Source organism: Ptychodera flava (genome assembly GCF_041260155.1).
Source record: "Ptychodera flava strain L36383 chromosome 23 unlocalized genomic scaffold, AS_Pfla_20210202 Scaffold_24__1_contigs__length_23054250_pilon, whole genome shotgun sequence".
Lineage (NCBI taxonomy): Eukaryota > Metazoa > Hemichordata > Enteropneusta > Ptychoderidae > Ptychodera > Ptychodera flava.
Window position 1 is genome coordinate 20122019 of NW_027248278.1, and position 17806 is coordinate 20139824.

Sequence of the window (17806 nt, forward strand, 5' to 3'; positions counted from 1 at the left end):
CATATCATCGACTTCCAACCTAGACTTCTGATGATCCCATGCATGACAACGACAACTCACGATTACTAGTTGACATCAACAACGACTGTTGTATATAGTGCAGTGACGAACCAGTGGGGGCGCTGACCTCAAAGTAGCCTTTGACCTCCTGCCCCAGGCAACCTTTACCATGCGTAGGTTGCTAATAATTTATGGTCTACGGTGCTCCTCACGGATCCGGAGGGACCATGGTACCATGTTGCCTGATGCGCGGCATGATCCCATAGGGGGTCCGTGTCGCCTTCAACTGCTTCCAGGCCGCCGCGACGCCGTGCTTCCCAGCTGTGAAAGCACGTCCTTGGTAACACGTTGCTCTCCCCATGATATCATTCAAATCTACAAATGGCTTCACGGGATAGGTCACCACGACGCCTGGACATGCTATCATCCCTGGATTTCGGCCAAACACTTGTCTATGTGTCGTTTCTTTGCATGAATGGATGATTATGGCTCTGCTATAATCATGGTGAACCCTGAATAAGGGCCAGAAGACCTTGACCATGTCAAATAATCTGTGCAAGCTCATTCACAGTTGTCTCGTATCACTCCTTCACTACAGTAACATATCAACACAACACTGATGAAAACCAGATCCACCTCATACTCATTATCACAATCCAACAAGCATGCCATGCATACTAGCATGACACTCTATCTCAGACTGGTACCTAGTTGGATCATTGCCCATCAGCCACCAGTGCTAACATCCTGTCTAGCTAATTTCCACGTTACAGCCGTTTCAAATTCCTCAACAATGACGTTCACATCACGATTTCCCTTCCAACAAACCGCAAACGAAAAAAAAAAGAATACACTAAACACACGAAATCAAGTCAGCTCACATAAATACATTTCAGAATCGTCATGCCCTATTACATTTCGTTTGACTTTACCAAAAGTTAAACAAAGGTCCACGAGATTACACTGGCATATCCGGAGGGACCATGGTATCACGTTGCCCGATGCTCGCAATGATCCCGTGAGGGGGTCCGTGTCTAAGTATATGTTTTTTTGAAAAAATGGTACAGATTTAAGATTTGTGAATAGGCAAATATTAGGAATGGGGTGGTGTCATTATCTCATTTCTTTAACGTTCTGTTTTCATAAATTGGAAATTCAATTTATTTTGGAAAAAAAAGACCTTTTAGGTTCAAGAATATAGGAGAAAAGCTGTGAAAAGTGAAAAGTCTAGCCGGCTACAGAGCAGTTTAGACTTTAGGTCTTAACCTTAACTTTACATCACTTTAAAACTATTTTCACTTTCGATTTCAGTATGACCTCGATAGGTATGTTTCGGAAAACAGAATGGGTCAGGCTTTTACTTCTCAATATGGCCGATTAACATCATAATACCTTCTTTGGGGCACCATTTGCAGTTAAGGAAACCCATTTGATTGAAGGAACAATCCGAAATAATTATCGATAGCAGTGACGACATAATATCATGCAGAAGAAACTGTATCGAATGGGAGTACTCTCATACTTTGGTTCCTCTCCAGCTAAAAACATGTCCTGCAGGGGACAGCATAAACATTGTCAAAGTTCATAGTTAGTTGCAGTGTTACCCTGTCAGCACTGTACAACGAAAGAAGATGTGATCCAGTTTAATATCTAAAACAATGCTGTTCTCTGAGGTATATAAAAGATTTTTTCCAAGGATAAGTGTGTCAAACATTACTTTTTCCCTTAGGCCAACATATACATCACTAGATCTCCCTTGCTATTATGTTATCATCAGTCATGCTGATTTTCTTTTTTCTGTATCTGTTACAACACGACCCGTATTGGCCCTGCAGTGCTTACATCACTCTAAAACTTGAATACGTTAATCATTTACGCCATTAAAACAAAATATTATATTAACACATTTAAACCTTAACTAAAGATTTGTCCGGTCGATGGAAGCTATGCAGGCTGCAATCCATTTGGTGAATATCTACTCTTCCCTATAAAAACGTGATTTCCCAGACAATAGTGTCTCACATGACGCAATTATACGTGATATGAATACATATGACGTTGAGATCACTAACACTTTCAGCAATGATTTTTTTCAAAGTAACACTTCTGTATAAGTGGAAAGACAGCTGCAGTTCGTGGCGATGTCATCTCATCAGGGAAATATTGACCCCAGAGACGTCTGGTAGGTTAACTGTGTGCATATACATATATGAGTTTATTGCATTGCTACATGGTGATGAAGCGATTTAAATTTCAGAATCGTGAAAGTAAAAGTAATCGTTCAACGTTTCACTGGATGTCAAACTGTTGTACAGTAATAAATGACATATTCAATGTATATCGCATTCTTCATGAATGAAGAAAAGGTAGAGAACACGGGACTTTGAACTCCATCGGGAAACAAAGACATTATTGCGTATAGTAAACTAATCTTCCACACTCGTCATCGTCGGATTGGATGTCATGGAGCGCAATTTAGATGGTATCGAAGTTATTTGACTTACGTCGCATGTCCAACTTTATTGGAATAAGCACTGACGGATTGAATATATTACAAAAGCATAGCCTGTGTCGTATGACGCGACGGTATCTTCACCAAAAGGACAACGATATGCATATTTATTTTGGTTTTGTAGTTTGCAATAATAATATATTCACATTGTTGATAGAACGTTACTGCAAATAACGGTATCAAATTCTCCGTGTACCTGAAATACAGCATCTTTATGGGATACCACACTTTTTGGTCTCACTAGTTTGTATAGATCTGGTATGAAATAATGTCACCTTACAAATAACAGGTGAGTACATGAAGTGTGCGGTAAAGTCCTCGTCTCAGCGATTTTGCAAACAGCACTCCTTTTGAATGATATATCACAGTGGATAGAGGGACTGTGGATATATATATGTTTTTTAGTTGATATATAAAGAGTCTTAGCACTAAAAACATTTATTTGAAACGTCAAATTAACGTAATGTCTAAAAAACTGCGAATAAGTATAGCAGGAGAAGAATATAGAGAGCATTGATGTTAACCTTTGCAAGTCGATACTTGTTAGGGCGCCCTCGTTTCCCCTTCCATAACTTTTCTTTCGAATGCGAAAAGCTACGGAATACCACGCGTTTTCTCGGTTTCATGTCCATGATTGGTTACGGGAGAAAGAGTTATAAACTAATTTCATTTCTTTTAATAACTGTAGCAGGCAAACATTCTTGTAATAATACAAATCGATGAATGAAGGATATCTTTTTCCCCAACTTCACCTCAATGTCAACTTTTCCTTTCCTCGTCGGATTAAACATTCTAATTTGAGTACATTCCGCATACAATGAACTAAATACTATTTGCATTGGAATTGTTATTGAGTGTGAAAAAAAAATTCTTAAATTCATGAAACAGTGTTACAAGTACATCAAAATTGCTACTTTGCTCAATTATATACATATATCGAGGTAGTTTGATCCACTGCCATAATATCTATCACAATAGGTTCACACTTCTAGACAAAGGCCATGAATGACTTTGTAACGAAAAAATAGCCTTTTTCGTTAAAAAAAAACCTTGAAAAAATCGTGTGTTTGATAAAAGTTTTAGTCTAAGGTTGAAACCATAGAGTTTCTTACAATATTGTTTTGGGTATTTGACAAAATTAATCGGTTACCATTGTTGATTATAACGTACTCATTTTGTTGGTCTTTTAATTTTTTTGTGAATTTCCGGTTAAAATGACATTATTTTGGTGCAACTTACAGTAAGCAAAGGGAACGGATTCAACATCACATTATCAACAATGGTATATGCTTTTGTTATTTAAATGGTGCATTATTTCATTATAATAGTTATCATTGGTTGATACATATGTACGAAGCTGTCTATTTTTGATCCAAGGAGGGGTGTCTTCTCTTAAGGCACCTACATGATAACAATTCTCATGTACATATTACTTATGTCAAAGGTCCGAATTTCTTGAAATAGGCACGGAAGGTTTTATATAAAGAAAAACTAACCTGTGCTATTATAAGCAAATGTGGCGAAATATGTATTATAGTAAATTTGATTTTATCCATTCTTATTTGGTTTTGTAGTTTTGAAAATTAATATGCTTGCATTGTCTAAGAACATTATCCAAAATTCAGATATCTGTTCATTGATGTGCTTGAATACACCATTTTGTATAGGATACATCATCTTTGTTGACTTATCTCAATAATTCGTTCTTCTATGAAATGTTGTCGAGGTACAAATGACTGATGAGTACATTAAATGTGAAGTACAGTCCTCATCTTCAGGTGTATAAAGTGTCAGACGAGGTTACAATAAATATTAAATAGTAAATTCAAATTTACATGAGACGTCATGTCTTCAAAACTGCAAAAGTGAAGTGTAAGAAAAATATTCAAAGAAACGATGTGAACCCCTTCAGGTCGACACTCGTTAGGGCGCCCTCGTTCCTCTCCAATTAATTCATCTTTCGAATGCTGAATATGCCATGGGATACTTGGCCATTCCAAAATACTGGCTCAATGTCCATGATTGGTTTAGGGAGTAAGAGTAATAAACTAACTCCCTTGTCTTTTGATATCTGCAGTTTGAAAATGATCTTGTAGTGATACTGATCGTTGGCTGACAGACATGTTATTCCCCGATTTTACCTCAATGTCATTTTTTTCTTTCCTCATGGGGAATCAAATATTCAAATTTGAGTACATTCCGTAAATAATAAACTAAAGACAATTAACATTGGCCTTGTTATTGAGTCTGAAATAAGACATACTTACAAACAGTATAACAAATACATCACAATTTCAAATTTTGCTCAATCAAAGAGATATCGAGGTAGTTTGATCCGTGTCATAGTATCCATCCGCAATAGGTTCACACTTTTCGAAAAAGGACATGAAGGTCTTATTAATGAAAATTAACACCAGTTGTTTAAAGACAAAACAGTAAATTGACTTGTATTGATATCATTTTCAGTCTAAGGGTGAAACAATTATTTTTATATGGTTTGGTTGTTGATTAAATTAGTTGTTCAGCATTGTTTATTATGAAGTACCCATTTTTTTATTAGTCTTTTAAATTAAAACACCTGCATATTACTCGGCGCCTTGCCATCCCTCAAACGTAATCACAATGTAGTTTCATGTTTTTTAGAATCCCGTGCATAGTTTCCTGATTTTGACATCGGTTGTTTTGATGAGATCTTCTTAATCGGTACTAAAGTTAACCGTTAAAACAGAAATCCGTCACTGTGATATGTTACTTTATCACATGAACTGGCCCGTATCTCCCCTGTGTGACGTACACCAGCACAGATAAGAAATCCATATTACCCTGTTGTACGTCATCAACCGGAACTTTTTTCCTGAAACACAGAATTTGACAAAAAGGTGACCCGGCGCAGATATGGAAACATAGAAGGCATGTCAAACGAAATTCCAAGTCGCTAAAGCTTTAGCTATTCCCAAGAATCTGGGACGAATATACCTAACAGCAAGAATCGAATGAGGATATCATCGATCATTAACGTCACTGCTCCAGTCGTAAAGCTCAATGTGGACGTCGTCGTACCTGGCGATCGCCAAGCGACGTCGTACCTGGCGATCCCGGTTGGCGATAAACCCTAAAGATACACCTCAACGAAAGTTCAACTTAATAAATGAGTACCGTATAATCTTCGGGAAAGCGACATAGAAGGCACAAGCATAAAGTCATTCGACGAACAACGATAAATTTCCTTCATCACACAAATTATTCCGTCGTTTCTCGATCGAGATCAAACCTGCAGCGGAAGGCTGTAGTGAAGACATATACACTCTGCAGTGCAGCGCTGTAGAATCCGATTTATTTTGAAAGTTGACTCGGACAACACTCACTGTACAACAGAACAGAGTTCCCATCAAGTAACAAAATTGAGATGCACCTACGGGCGATACGTGTCACAGCAAACATCAAAGTCCATAAAACGAAAACATTGATTGACGACTGAGATGGCCACCGGCGCGGCGGAGACCGGTGACGTATACGGCAGTGCCAACAACAACAAGCGTACACTCTGTGTGTCATCGATCTGAATCTTTCGGGCTCGCTATAAGGTCGTAAACTTGTGATATTTTAAAAGCCACACCATATCTAAGTATGATAACTACTGTTTCGATAGTGCCATTGTATTAACTTCATAAATGTAATTGTAAATATTCTAAATAACTCAAAATACTATGCCTATCCGTCGGTAGCACGGTACGGTGAAAGCTATGATGGCAGACTTGCCTTGGCATCGCTCCAGCGCGAGACAATGATTGACACGCGCACGTGACCGAATCCGGATGTCTGATTGGTGGAGATACCTTTCGCTGTAGCGAAATTTCAGCTTAATCGGATTTATGAATGAAAGTATACCTGTAAACATTTGCACATCTCCTGGGTGACGGGCCGCTTTACTCGTTAAATGAAAGTAATCCGCGTAATAAAACACAAAATCGCGATAAAAATCATGCAATTTGTTACAATAATTTTGATCCATCCACATCAAAGAAAAATAAGAAGACTGTTCATGTGATAAATATATAATCCCATGGAATTTTTCTCTGTTTGACGTCATCGTATACTCGTGTTTTTCGCGGAGCCGCACAACTTCTCGCCTTCGGCTCGAAGTTGTACGGCTCCGCGAAAAACACTCGTATACGATGACGTCAAACAGAGAAAAATACCATGGGATTATATATAAGTATATCATGAGAATCATGGTCTTTATTTCTTAAGATGAATTAATGCTATACGCTATCACGTCAAAATTTTCCAAGGGCATATTTTGCTCACAGACGATATTTGAGTTTCCTTACGTACATTTCGCCAGAATGTTAACTGAATATCACGAAGTAGCAAAGGTCAATAATTGAAAGAAAACATCTTCTAATTACATTGTCCCACAGAGTTACACACTTCATTCGAACAAATTACTCGGTGGTTTCTACATTCACTGAGCTCGAGAACGTAGAATGCAAGTACATTTCTGTAACCGGTTTTACATTTGCTTGTTATTGTGAACTGGAAGTTGCTTTTCAGGAAAAAAAAGCTGATTGATGAATTGAAAGCAGGAGGCCATCTTCCGGATTGTAAACGTTTTACAAGAATGAAAAGTTTTAAGCAAAGCTCAGAGGGAGACGTTCTGATGACGCATGTAGTTGCCTTCAAAGCCTGGTGTTCCTGAGAATGACAAGCTGGTTGAGAGTTTTAAAAGATCACCTGCACTATTTCAACTCTTTTCATCAATCGGTAGTGCTTGTTCTAAGTGTTTTCATATGATACTTCAGCTTCGTAAACCTGATACACCGAAATGATCATAGACAGACAAGAATGACAGAGCAGGGAACAGAGCTCTGATTTAAGCCGTCGATGCAGAAAGCAAGCTTCAACTTTAACATCATCGCAGCACAAGGAGCGGCTGCTTGGTATTGATGATCAGCTTGCCTAGAGTTAGGACACAATTGAACCACATAGCATCAATAAATCGTTTTCATAACCAAATCTTACCTATCACATGTTTGTGCCACCTAGGTTGAACTTTCCTGTTTAGCTGTCGAAGTTTGTGAAAGGAATATGAGTAATATGGTTGTTCTACTGATCAATCAACTCATAAAATTTCATATATTTCAAGGGCATAAAAGTGACAAGTATCATAAACATTTGTCAAAACCTGTCAGTGAAACATTATTATTTCGAAAGAAGTACCGTAACATTCATAAATATTAAATCTCGGTATACTCGTGTTTAAATGTAATTAACTATAACTACACTGTTTGTCAAGAACACAATTACCAGTCTTAAAAAGTCATTGCTCCAAACGACAAGTTCATCCAATACTGAAAATTATTTTATTCAAGTCGACAATAAGAAAATACTGCAAAAAAAGTTATGATGGTTGGAAATATTTAATAAAATCAAGCAAATTAATGAATCTGTAAAACAAACACATTCTTCTAAATATGTGGGTCGACTGGTGAAAGACACTTCTCTAATTTTTCTCTCGATGTCCATTTTTTTTACAGTAATGAATTAGATATTCAATCTATATTGCATTCTTCATGAATAAAGAAAAGGTAGCGAACAAGGGACTTTGAACTGCTTCGGAAGAAAAAGACATTATTGCATATAGTAGACTAATCTACCACACTCGTCATCGTCAGATTGGATGTCACGGAACGCCATTCAGGTGATATCGAGGTTCTGATACTTTTTGTTGCAGGTCAACCTTCTCGGAATCGGCACGAAGGATTTTGTATATAAGAAAAACATAACCTGTGTCGTATGACGGTAAACACCATGACGACATATTTATAACAGTATATTTGATTTAATCTGCACCCAAAGAACATCAATATTCATACTTATTTGGTTTGTACTTTGCAATAATATATTCGCATTGTTGACAGAATGTTACTGCAAATAACGGTATCAAATCCTCTGTTAACCTGAATGCAGAATTTTTTGTGGGATATCACACATTTTTCGTCTCACTAGTTTCTATATATCTGGTATGAAATGCTGTCACCTTACAAGTGACAGGTGGGTATATGAAGTGTGCGGTCAATTCCTCGTCTTCAGTGATTTTTCAAACAGAACGCTTTTTTAACTGGTATATATGCTTTTTGTAGTTGATATATAGTTTGTCTTAGTAGACGTAGCTGCACAAAAACATTGAATGGGAAACGTCATATTAACGTAATGTCTACAAAACTGCAAATTAGTATAGTAGAAGAAAAATATACAGAGAAACGATGTGAACCTTTGCAAGTCGATACTTTTTAGGACGCCCTCGTTTATCCTTAATTACTTTTCTTTCGAATGGAAAAGGTCACGTGACACGGGTCTTTCGAATGTGAAAAGCTATGGAATACCATGCGTTTCAAAAATGCTGGTTTCATGTCAATAATTTAAGGGAGAAAGAGTTATAAACTAATTTCCATTCTTTTAATAACTGTAGCTGGCAAATATTCTTGTAATAATACAAAAAGGTGAATGACCGATATGTTTATCCCCAAATTTACCTCAATGTCAAATTTTCCTTTCCTCGAAGGATTAAAACATTCTAATTTGAATACATTACGCAAACAATGAACTTAAGTCTATTTACACTGGAATTGTTATTGAGTCTGAAAAACGACATTCTTGCATTCTTGCAAACAGTGTTACAAGTACATTACAATTGCTTATTTCGCTTAATAATATAAATATATCGAGGTAGTTTGATCCCCTGCCATAATATCCATCTCAATAGGTTCATACTTCTAGACAAAGGCCATGAATGATTTTGTAACGAAAAAATAGCATCTTTCGTTAAAAAAAACTGTGAAAGAATCGTGTATTTGATAAAATTTTCAGTCCATGGTTGAAACCATTATAATTTTTTACAATATTGTTGGTATTTGACAAAATTAATCGGTTACCATTGTTGATTATAACGTTCTCATTTTGAAGGTCTTTTATTTTTTAAACTTCTGGTTAAAATGACATTATTTTGGTGCAACTTACAGTTAGTACAGAGAACCGATTAATCATCGCATATCAACAATGGTTATATGCTTTTGTTTTTTTAAATGGTGCATTATTTCATTATAATATTTGTCATTGGTTGATACATATGTACGAAGCTTTCTATTTTTGATCCACGGGGGGGGGGGGGGGGGGGTATCTTCTGTTAAGGCACCAACATGATAGCTATTTTAGGATACATCATCTTTGTTGACTTATCGCAATAATTCATATTTCTATGAAATTTTGTCGAGGTACAAATGACGGATGAGTACATTAAATGTGAAGTACAATCCTCATCTTCAGGGGTATAAAGTGTCTTAGCAGACGAGGTTACAATAAACATTAAATAGTAAATTTAAATTTACATGAGACGTCATGTCTTCAAAACTGCAAAATGTGAAGTGTAAGAAATTATCCAGAGAAACGATGTGAACCCCTTCAGGTCGACACGCGTTAGGGCGCCCTCGTTCCTCTCCAATTAATTATCTTTCGAATGCTTAATATGATATGGAATACCCCGCCTTTCCAAAATACTGGTTCCATATCCATGATGGGTGAAGGGAGTAAGAGTAATAAACTACTTCCCTTTTCTTTTGATATCTGCAGTTGGGAAATAATCCTGTAATGATACTGATCGATGGCTGACAGACATGTTGGTCCCCGATTTTACCTCAATGTCATTTTTTTCTTTCCTCATGGGGAATCAAATATTCAAATTTGAGTACATTTCGTAAATAATAAACTAAAGACAATTAACATTGGCCTTGTTATTGAGTCTGAAATAAGACATACTTACAAACAGTATAACAAATACATCACAATTTCAAATTTTGCTCAATCAAAGAGATATCGAGGTAGTTTGATCCGTGTCATAGTATCCATCCGCAATAGGTTCACACTTTTCGAAAAAGGACATGAAGGTCTTATTAATGAAAATTAACACCAGTTGTTCTTATTAATGAAAATTAACACCAGTTGTTTAAAGACAAAACAGTAAATTGACTTGTATTGATATCATTTTCAGTCTAAGGGTAAACAATTATTATTATATGGTTTGGTTGTTCATTAAATTAGTTGTTCAGCATTGATTATTATGAAGTACTCATTTTTATAAGTCTTTTGAATTAAAACACCTGCATATTACTAGGCGCCTTGCCATCCCTCAAACATAATCACAAAGTAGTGTTTCATGTTTTTTAGAATCCCGCGCATAGTTTCCAGATTTTGACATCGGTTGTTTTGATGAGATTTTCTTAATCGGTACTAAAGTTAACCGCTGAATCATAAATACGTCAATGTGATATGATACTGTATGTCATGAGAATCATGGTCTTTATTTCGTAAGATGAATTAATGCTATCGCTATTTATGTCAAACATTTTACAGGGACATATTTTGCTCACAGACGATATTTGAGTTTTCTTAGGTACATTTCGCCAGAATGTTAACTGAAAATCAGGAAGAAGCAACGATCAATAATTGAAAGATTTACATATAAAACTGTTTTATTTCAATCAAAGACCATGCCGACTTTAGTAATTTATTTTGATTTGATTTGATTTGATTTTATTAGGCAAAAATTCAGGAAAACGAAAAAATACAAAATTTTATAACACCAAGCACAACTAAAGTGTTACAATTAAAGGAGACGCCGCTGAATATTACTTGCCGAGGATTGCACAAAAAGTTAAAAACTTATTTCCATTGTGGTCCTCAAAAGAAAACACAAAAATCACATGAAGACAATGTCACTCCGAATATCAAATAAATAAAAAATGGGACCACCAGACGAACAATCTGTACACGCCGAATGGAGGAGGGCGCAGGTACCCTAGCCATCCAATTTTGTGTACAGATAGTATTTGACCTTCTTTTTAAAAACTTGAGAACAATGGCTAGAGTTGTCAATACTCAAAGGAATGTTATTCCATAACTTAGCTCCTGTAATCTGAAACGAATGTTGACCATGAGAACCAAAGGCTGGTAAACGAACAGAATATGAGCTTGATCTGGTTATACGTATGGCAGTTCATTGTCAAATTGAAATGTTCAGAGAGATAACGGGGTGCAGTATTATTGATCGCTTTATAAACGTGATTAGTTTTAGCAGCTGTACTCTTTGTTCAGCCAATCTTTTTAAAATGCTTGGTCGACACATGTGTTCGCGGAGGTAAATCTAGAACGAATCTGACCAATTTGTTTTGTGAATATTGTAAACTCGATTTCGTACGCTTAGTTAAACTGGCAAACCAAAATGAACATGCATAGTCGTAATGGCGTTGAATATGAGAGGAAACTAATAATTTTCTGATGTCTGAGTCTAAATATTGAGATTTCAGATAGAGAAATTTGAGTCTGGCTTTACCTTGATCAAAACAACGCTTGCCATAGACTCACCATCAAGCGATTGATCAATTTCCGCTCCAAGGTATTTCACTGATGTTTTCGCTGAAATTTCTGTACTATTACACACAACTGACAATTTTGAGTTAATTTTCAGTTTGCGTTTAGAAGCAAATAAGATTGACTCTGTCTTTCCAATGTGCAGAGACAATTGGTAGTCGGTAAGCCATTCATTTATACTCGAGAGTTCATGACTCAACTGCTGCTCTACGTCTGTAGTACACAGTAAGTGAGGCTACCCACAATGCCCTTTGATTTGTGTGCTCAGACATTATTTGCTAAAGGCTTCTTCAATTTTATCAGTTTCTGAACAATTTGAAACTTAGAATTTAATTTAAGGATTATTGGTTAAAACTATGTTCCAAAATTATTGATCATCTTTAAAATTCAGGAGTAAATTGAATAAGAAGTCGATGTTTGGAGGTGCTAAAAATTGCACACTTGTCATGGTAAAGTTATCAGCAACTAAGAGGTCTCATCATACCACCTGCCAGACATGCAAATTTCCTTTGTTACAAACATTTAAAAAAATCAATACCCTTTCTTTTGCCAACACAGACGCAACTTATTCCCTTAGTTTCCTTGAAAATATTGGGTATGGCTGTCAAAATCTATGTCGACAAAATCACAAAATTGCTATCTCCTCTGCGGAAAAGGGGTTTATCTTCTCATTATTCACAGTGAGTAATTAGAGAATTATGATTATCAAACTATGGTCCCAGAATTTTGAAATATGGACCGAGCTGTTCTGTGTACAGAAGAAATTTGCCCCAGTTCAGTGATTGATCTCCGTGTGTACGTATCATGGAGAATTGTGGGTAGCCTCACTTACTGTGTAGTATTCTTACCCAAACTAACAAAGCTGAATCATCTGCATATAAAACAATTTACACGTCACAGGGCATTCCGTGCATTTACATAAATCAAGAATAGCAAGGGCCCTAAAATGGATCCTTGGGGAACAACGCTAGTTATAGTTTGACCAGAAAAAACACCAGATACATCGACAAGTTGCTTTCTGTTTGAGAGATACGACGAAAACCAGTTAACGGCAGAATCTGACAAACAAATGGCTTTTAGTTTACCAAGTAAGATCGTATGGTCGACTGTATCGAACGCTTTCTGTAAATCTAACATGACCATCCCAACATAATTGCCCTTATAAATTTCCATACGAATGTAATCTGTTAAGACCAGAAGACATGTGTCTGTTGAATAAGATGTTCGGAAACCGGATTGAAACTTATACAAAAGATTTTAATCTTCAATGTACTTGGACAGTTGATCATGAACTACTTTTTCAATAACCTTTGAAATCACGCTCAATATTGACACTCATCGATAATTGCTGACATCTGTTTTACAATTCTTCTTTTTTAATGGGACTACTCTTGCTTTCTTCCACTCGTTGGGAAATTTCCCAAATTGAAGTGACAGATTAATAATATGTGAGACTGGACAAGAAATTACATCAGCCGCATCTTTCACAAACTTGGCTGGAATATCATCCAAACCAGTAGCCTTTGATGAATTAATGTTTTGAAGAACTTTGCAAAGGTAGTCCGCACCAACAACAGAGAACTGAAAAGAATCAGTCAGAACACCCTTTTTGGAATAAAATAAGTTAATGCTAGCTATGTTATAACGACCCATGCCAATAGGGAGTTTCTCTACAAGACTTGAAGCAATTGTCGTTAAAAAAATTGTTGAATTTACTAGCTACTCTTGATCTATCGAAAATGGAAATGCAATCACGAAGTCCAATGGAATTGGTAGCCGCTTTTGACTTAGTTGATGAGCCCAAATCTTTCAGTGTTTTCCAAAGTTTTTTAGGCCAATTTTTGTCCTCGAGGAGCTTCGAGTTAAAATACGAATGTTTTGCCTTTTGTATCAATTGACGAGTTGAATTTCTAGCTTTTTTGAAATCGGTGTAAACACTCAAATCGTTGGAATTTTTAAACTTAGCAAACAACTTATCTCTTTCCCTGATACTATTTAAAATATCGGCATTCATCCATGGCTGAGAATTTTGTTTCAGACAAACTTCTTTCAAAGGAGCTACCAAGTCCAATACCCCAATAAAAAGATCCTTAGAATTATTCCAGGCAGAATCAACATTGTCACAGTCGACAACTTTAGACCTATCAACGCCCCGCAATTTAGTTTGAAAATCGTGCTTTGTATAACTCTTTATGGATCGTAATTTGACTGTATTGTGACAAAATGATTTAAAGCGTGTTATTTTTCTCTTACAATAGATAAGGCAATGATCACTGATACCAATATCGATCACCCCAGACTGGCTGATTTTGTCAGGGTCTGATGATAAAATAAGATCAATTATTGATTTACTATTCACAGTAACCCTTGTATATTCCTTAATTAACTGAAGAACGTTTAACATACCACAAAAATCTTTGAAAGCTCTGAGTAGACCAGTTGAGTTACCAGCATTAGCAACATTGGTGTTGAAATCCCCTATAATGATTAATTCTGGATTCACACTGACATTATGACAACATTGATGTTGTAAATCATAAAAATCGAATTGCTTAGGTTGACGATAACAAGTTCCGATAATGATTGGCTTTGTTTTTGCCAAAAGAATGTTAACCCAGATTGCCTCTAGATCATCGTTGTTTAAATCTGATCTCTCATTGAATGCTAAGTCACTCCTAATAAACATACAGACACCTCCGCCTTCTCGATTTCTGTCTTTTCGAACAACCTTGTAATTAGAAATAGCAATTTCTTTATCTAGCACCGTCCCATCGAGCCACGTTTCTGTAATCTCAATCACTGCCGCTCTGGATTCCGACACAATCACTCGCAATTCGTCAATCTTCGCTAGTAGACTACGGATGTTCAAATGCAAAATATGTAACCCCTTACTGTCGAACACGCGGTATTTGTTGTCAGTATAACTTTCTGGGTCCACATCGTTGGTACTGTTGTCAAGGATACTATTGCAACTGGTGTCTTCGTCATCATCCATGCTGATATTTGGAAGTTTTGACAAAAGGCATCGTCCACAAACATGGGATATTAACTGACCATTGTTAACAAGCTCATTATATTGACGTAAGGGGAAGTCCATGCATTTTATATGTGTCCATTGACTGCAGCCGTCAAAATCTATTGCTTTGCTATTGTTCCGTACTGCCTTTTCACAGATGGTACATTTAACGTATCAGAGTGCGCTCTGATGGACCTGAACAGGGATGAATATCACAGCACAATAGCAAAGCTAGCGATATCATCTAGCGATTTTCATCCATATACTTGATGTAACTTGGGCAATTCAGTTCATTCTTTGTTCGAGTCTCACCAAGTGATAGTAGATGATACAACACCCCATGAGCATCCGATATAACAAATTTATCGAAAGAACCGTAAGGCTCAGAAATATCATTCAGTGTTTTCGTATTGTCGTGAACTTGATGCGTGTTCCTGGCCATAAATGACAGGAACGCACAAAAGCATACAGCTGCTAAAAGCAGGCCCCTCGCTCCGGTTGCCATCTTTGTCACGCTGTCGCAAAATGGCGTAAAATTATTTTGATGAAAAGTTCTTTGGGTGTTTACTACTTGGCGTGTAGATTTTAACACTGATGATTTTAAAGTTATGACCTTTGGCAACGTGTCCCTGTTTAGTTGTGGACGAGTATGTGCCTCCAAATCCAATATAATCGGGACTTGTACTCGTTTTGGTGTAATAAAAACAGGCTTCACAGAAGAAAAATTCAAAACACTCTGTGCACTGGAAGATAGTTGAGTCGAATAAAATATCTCGGCAGCAGGATTCGCAGTAAATGTTGCCCTCTGACAAAATAAGAATTAATGATGCTGAATGGGAACAGCCTGGAGTCACAATGTGCACAGACTATGCTATGCGCGTAGACGTGGACAACCACGCGGGCTGACACGAGTGCAAGGAGTATGTAAGGTAAAATGTCACAAACCCTTCGAAAGTTCGCCAAGGTTCCATAAAAGACACGGAAAGGTCACACACGGAAGTCCAACAGAAGAAACAACACAGCAACACCAAAACGGGAAAACTAAGACGCAGAAAACGGCGATAAAAATCGTTGGAAAACCAAACTAGGCGGAGCGACGAAAAGACGATGCACACACGACAAGCACCTGCGCACTTAAGTCAAGATATTGTCTTGTTAGAGCAATAGACAAAGTGTTGCTAAGATGACACTGTAAAATATCACACTGCTTGGTTAGGTTTCTATCATTCAAAATTTTAAAAAGTTGATGTAGCTAGTAGCAACAAAATATGCTGCGTAATTTGATATCATGTAAAAAGCCAATCATGTACAAAGTCAATATGCTTAGACTAACGTAAAATTTTACAAGTATGTAGGGTTGAAACTTCAGGGCAAGCTAAATGTAATCTTCCTCCAAGGGAACACGGTTGGAACTTATTTGGGATATTTGTATATTGAAGTAATATTAATGTAAACTCATCTGCCTTTTAATGTTATATCTTTGTTTTTATTATAACTTGTAATATTGCAACATTCAGCTTAGTGCTGGGCACCTGTCACTTTGAAGAAATTTGAATAGTATGAAGACCCGATTCTCCCAAATTAGTTCTAATCGTATTATTGGTAATATAGGATACAATATGCAAAATTGTCAAATGAGTTAAACGTTATCTTACATCTAAAATGCAATGAGTTCATAAATACCAATCATCGTAAAAATACCCTTGATCTATGTCATAGATCTTTACACTTTACTAAAAAGATAGAAAATGCGAGTAATATGTTCGAATGTTGTTTCTACCATACATTTGATTGTGACTGTCCCTATAGTTAATTATACAAAGTTCATTTTGATGTAATTACCAGCATATTTGAAGGCAACATGGCCATCTTTAACATAACAACAGCTACATATATGTTGGTTAAGTAACACAAATTAATTATATGAATCAAATTAACTAAAAGAAAACTCCAACATCAATGTGTTAGCGTTCGTTTTGCTAAGGAATAACATTTGTTACTATTGTCATTACATGTAAAAGCTGGAATAAAGCAAAGCTAACTATCTTAGTTAAGTTTTACACTCTTATCAGTTGTAAAGGTTCACGACCTGTTGCTATGAGCAATTATAGCAAGTTACCCATTGTCTACTGCATTTCCTTGTATCTACACTCGATCCAGTAAGGTCGTGTTTTTATTACATGATTTAGTGAATTCAGCTGCTGATGTCTTTATTCATGATTTCATGTCATTGATATATATGTGCAAGATCCATCCATACTCGATGTATCAAGTCTCTGGTACTGAGAATATGTGAAGTCGAGATGCTGATACTCTTCGTTCTGTTTGGCACTTCCCCTTGGAATATTTTCGTAGGAAAAGGTGTTTCCAGTTGATTGGTAATCTAGAAATGATAATTAATATAAAATGCCTCAAAGACATCGAACCGACTTGATATTAATCTGCTCTTATTATTATAACAAGTCTTCTGGAAAATGTGAAGTAAGAAAACAGTTTATTTCCAAGAAGATATAAAAAATCATACCCTACTGGCATGAGTAAATTTACCTTTATCTACGTGTTATTTGTATTATTTCGTCAAAAAACAGGAGTAAACAATGATAGACTGTCTTATCCTAAGGCATGTATGTGTGATGGTAAGAACTAACAAAAGCAGCAGATGTCAACATTTAGAACAGAATTAGATTGAATAATACCTTACCCTCCATCTCGACGTTTTCTTCCATTTCATCGTTATTGTGACCCCTATTAAAGGAGTAAATGAATGACATGAAACAGAAAGATTTCTTGACCCCTGTGTTATACCTCTTCCCATAGAAATACATTTTACATTGCTTTGTGTTTATATTGTT

General features: G+C 36.4%; 1 protein-coding gene across 1 annotated transcript in view; it reads right to left on the bottom strand.

Annotated features, from left to right (window-relative positions):
- Nucleotides 1–16088: 16088 nt before the first annotated feature.
- The window catches only part of LOC139124998 (uncharacterized), a 5231-nt gene continuing 3513 nt past the window's right edge, over nucleotides 16089–17806 (bottom strand). The window contains exons 4-5 of the mRNA XM_070691108.1: nucleotides 17656–17699; nucleotides 16089–17337 (exon numbers count right to left, since the gene is read on the bottom strand). Of these exons, the coding sequence (XP_070547209.1) occupies nucleotides 17177–17337; nucleotides 17656–17699 (205 nt within the window). The 3' untranslated portion in view covers nucleotides 16089–17176. The remainder of the gene's footprint in view (nucleotides 17338–17655; nucleotides 17700–17806) is intronic.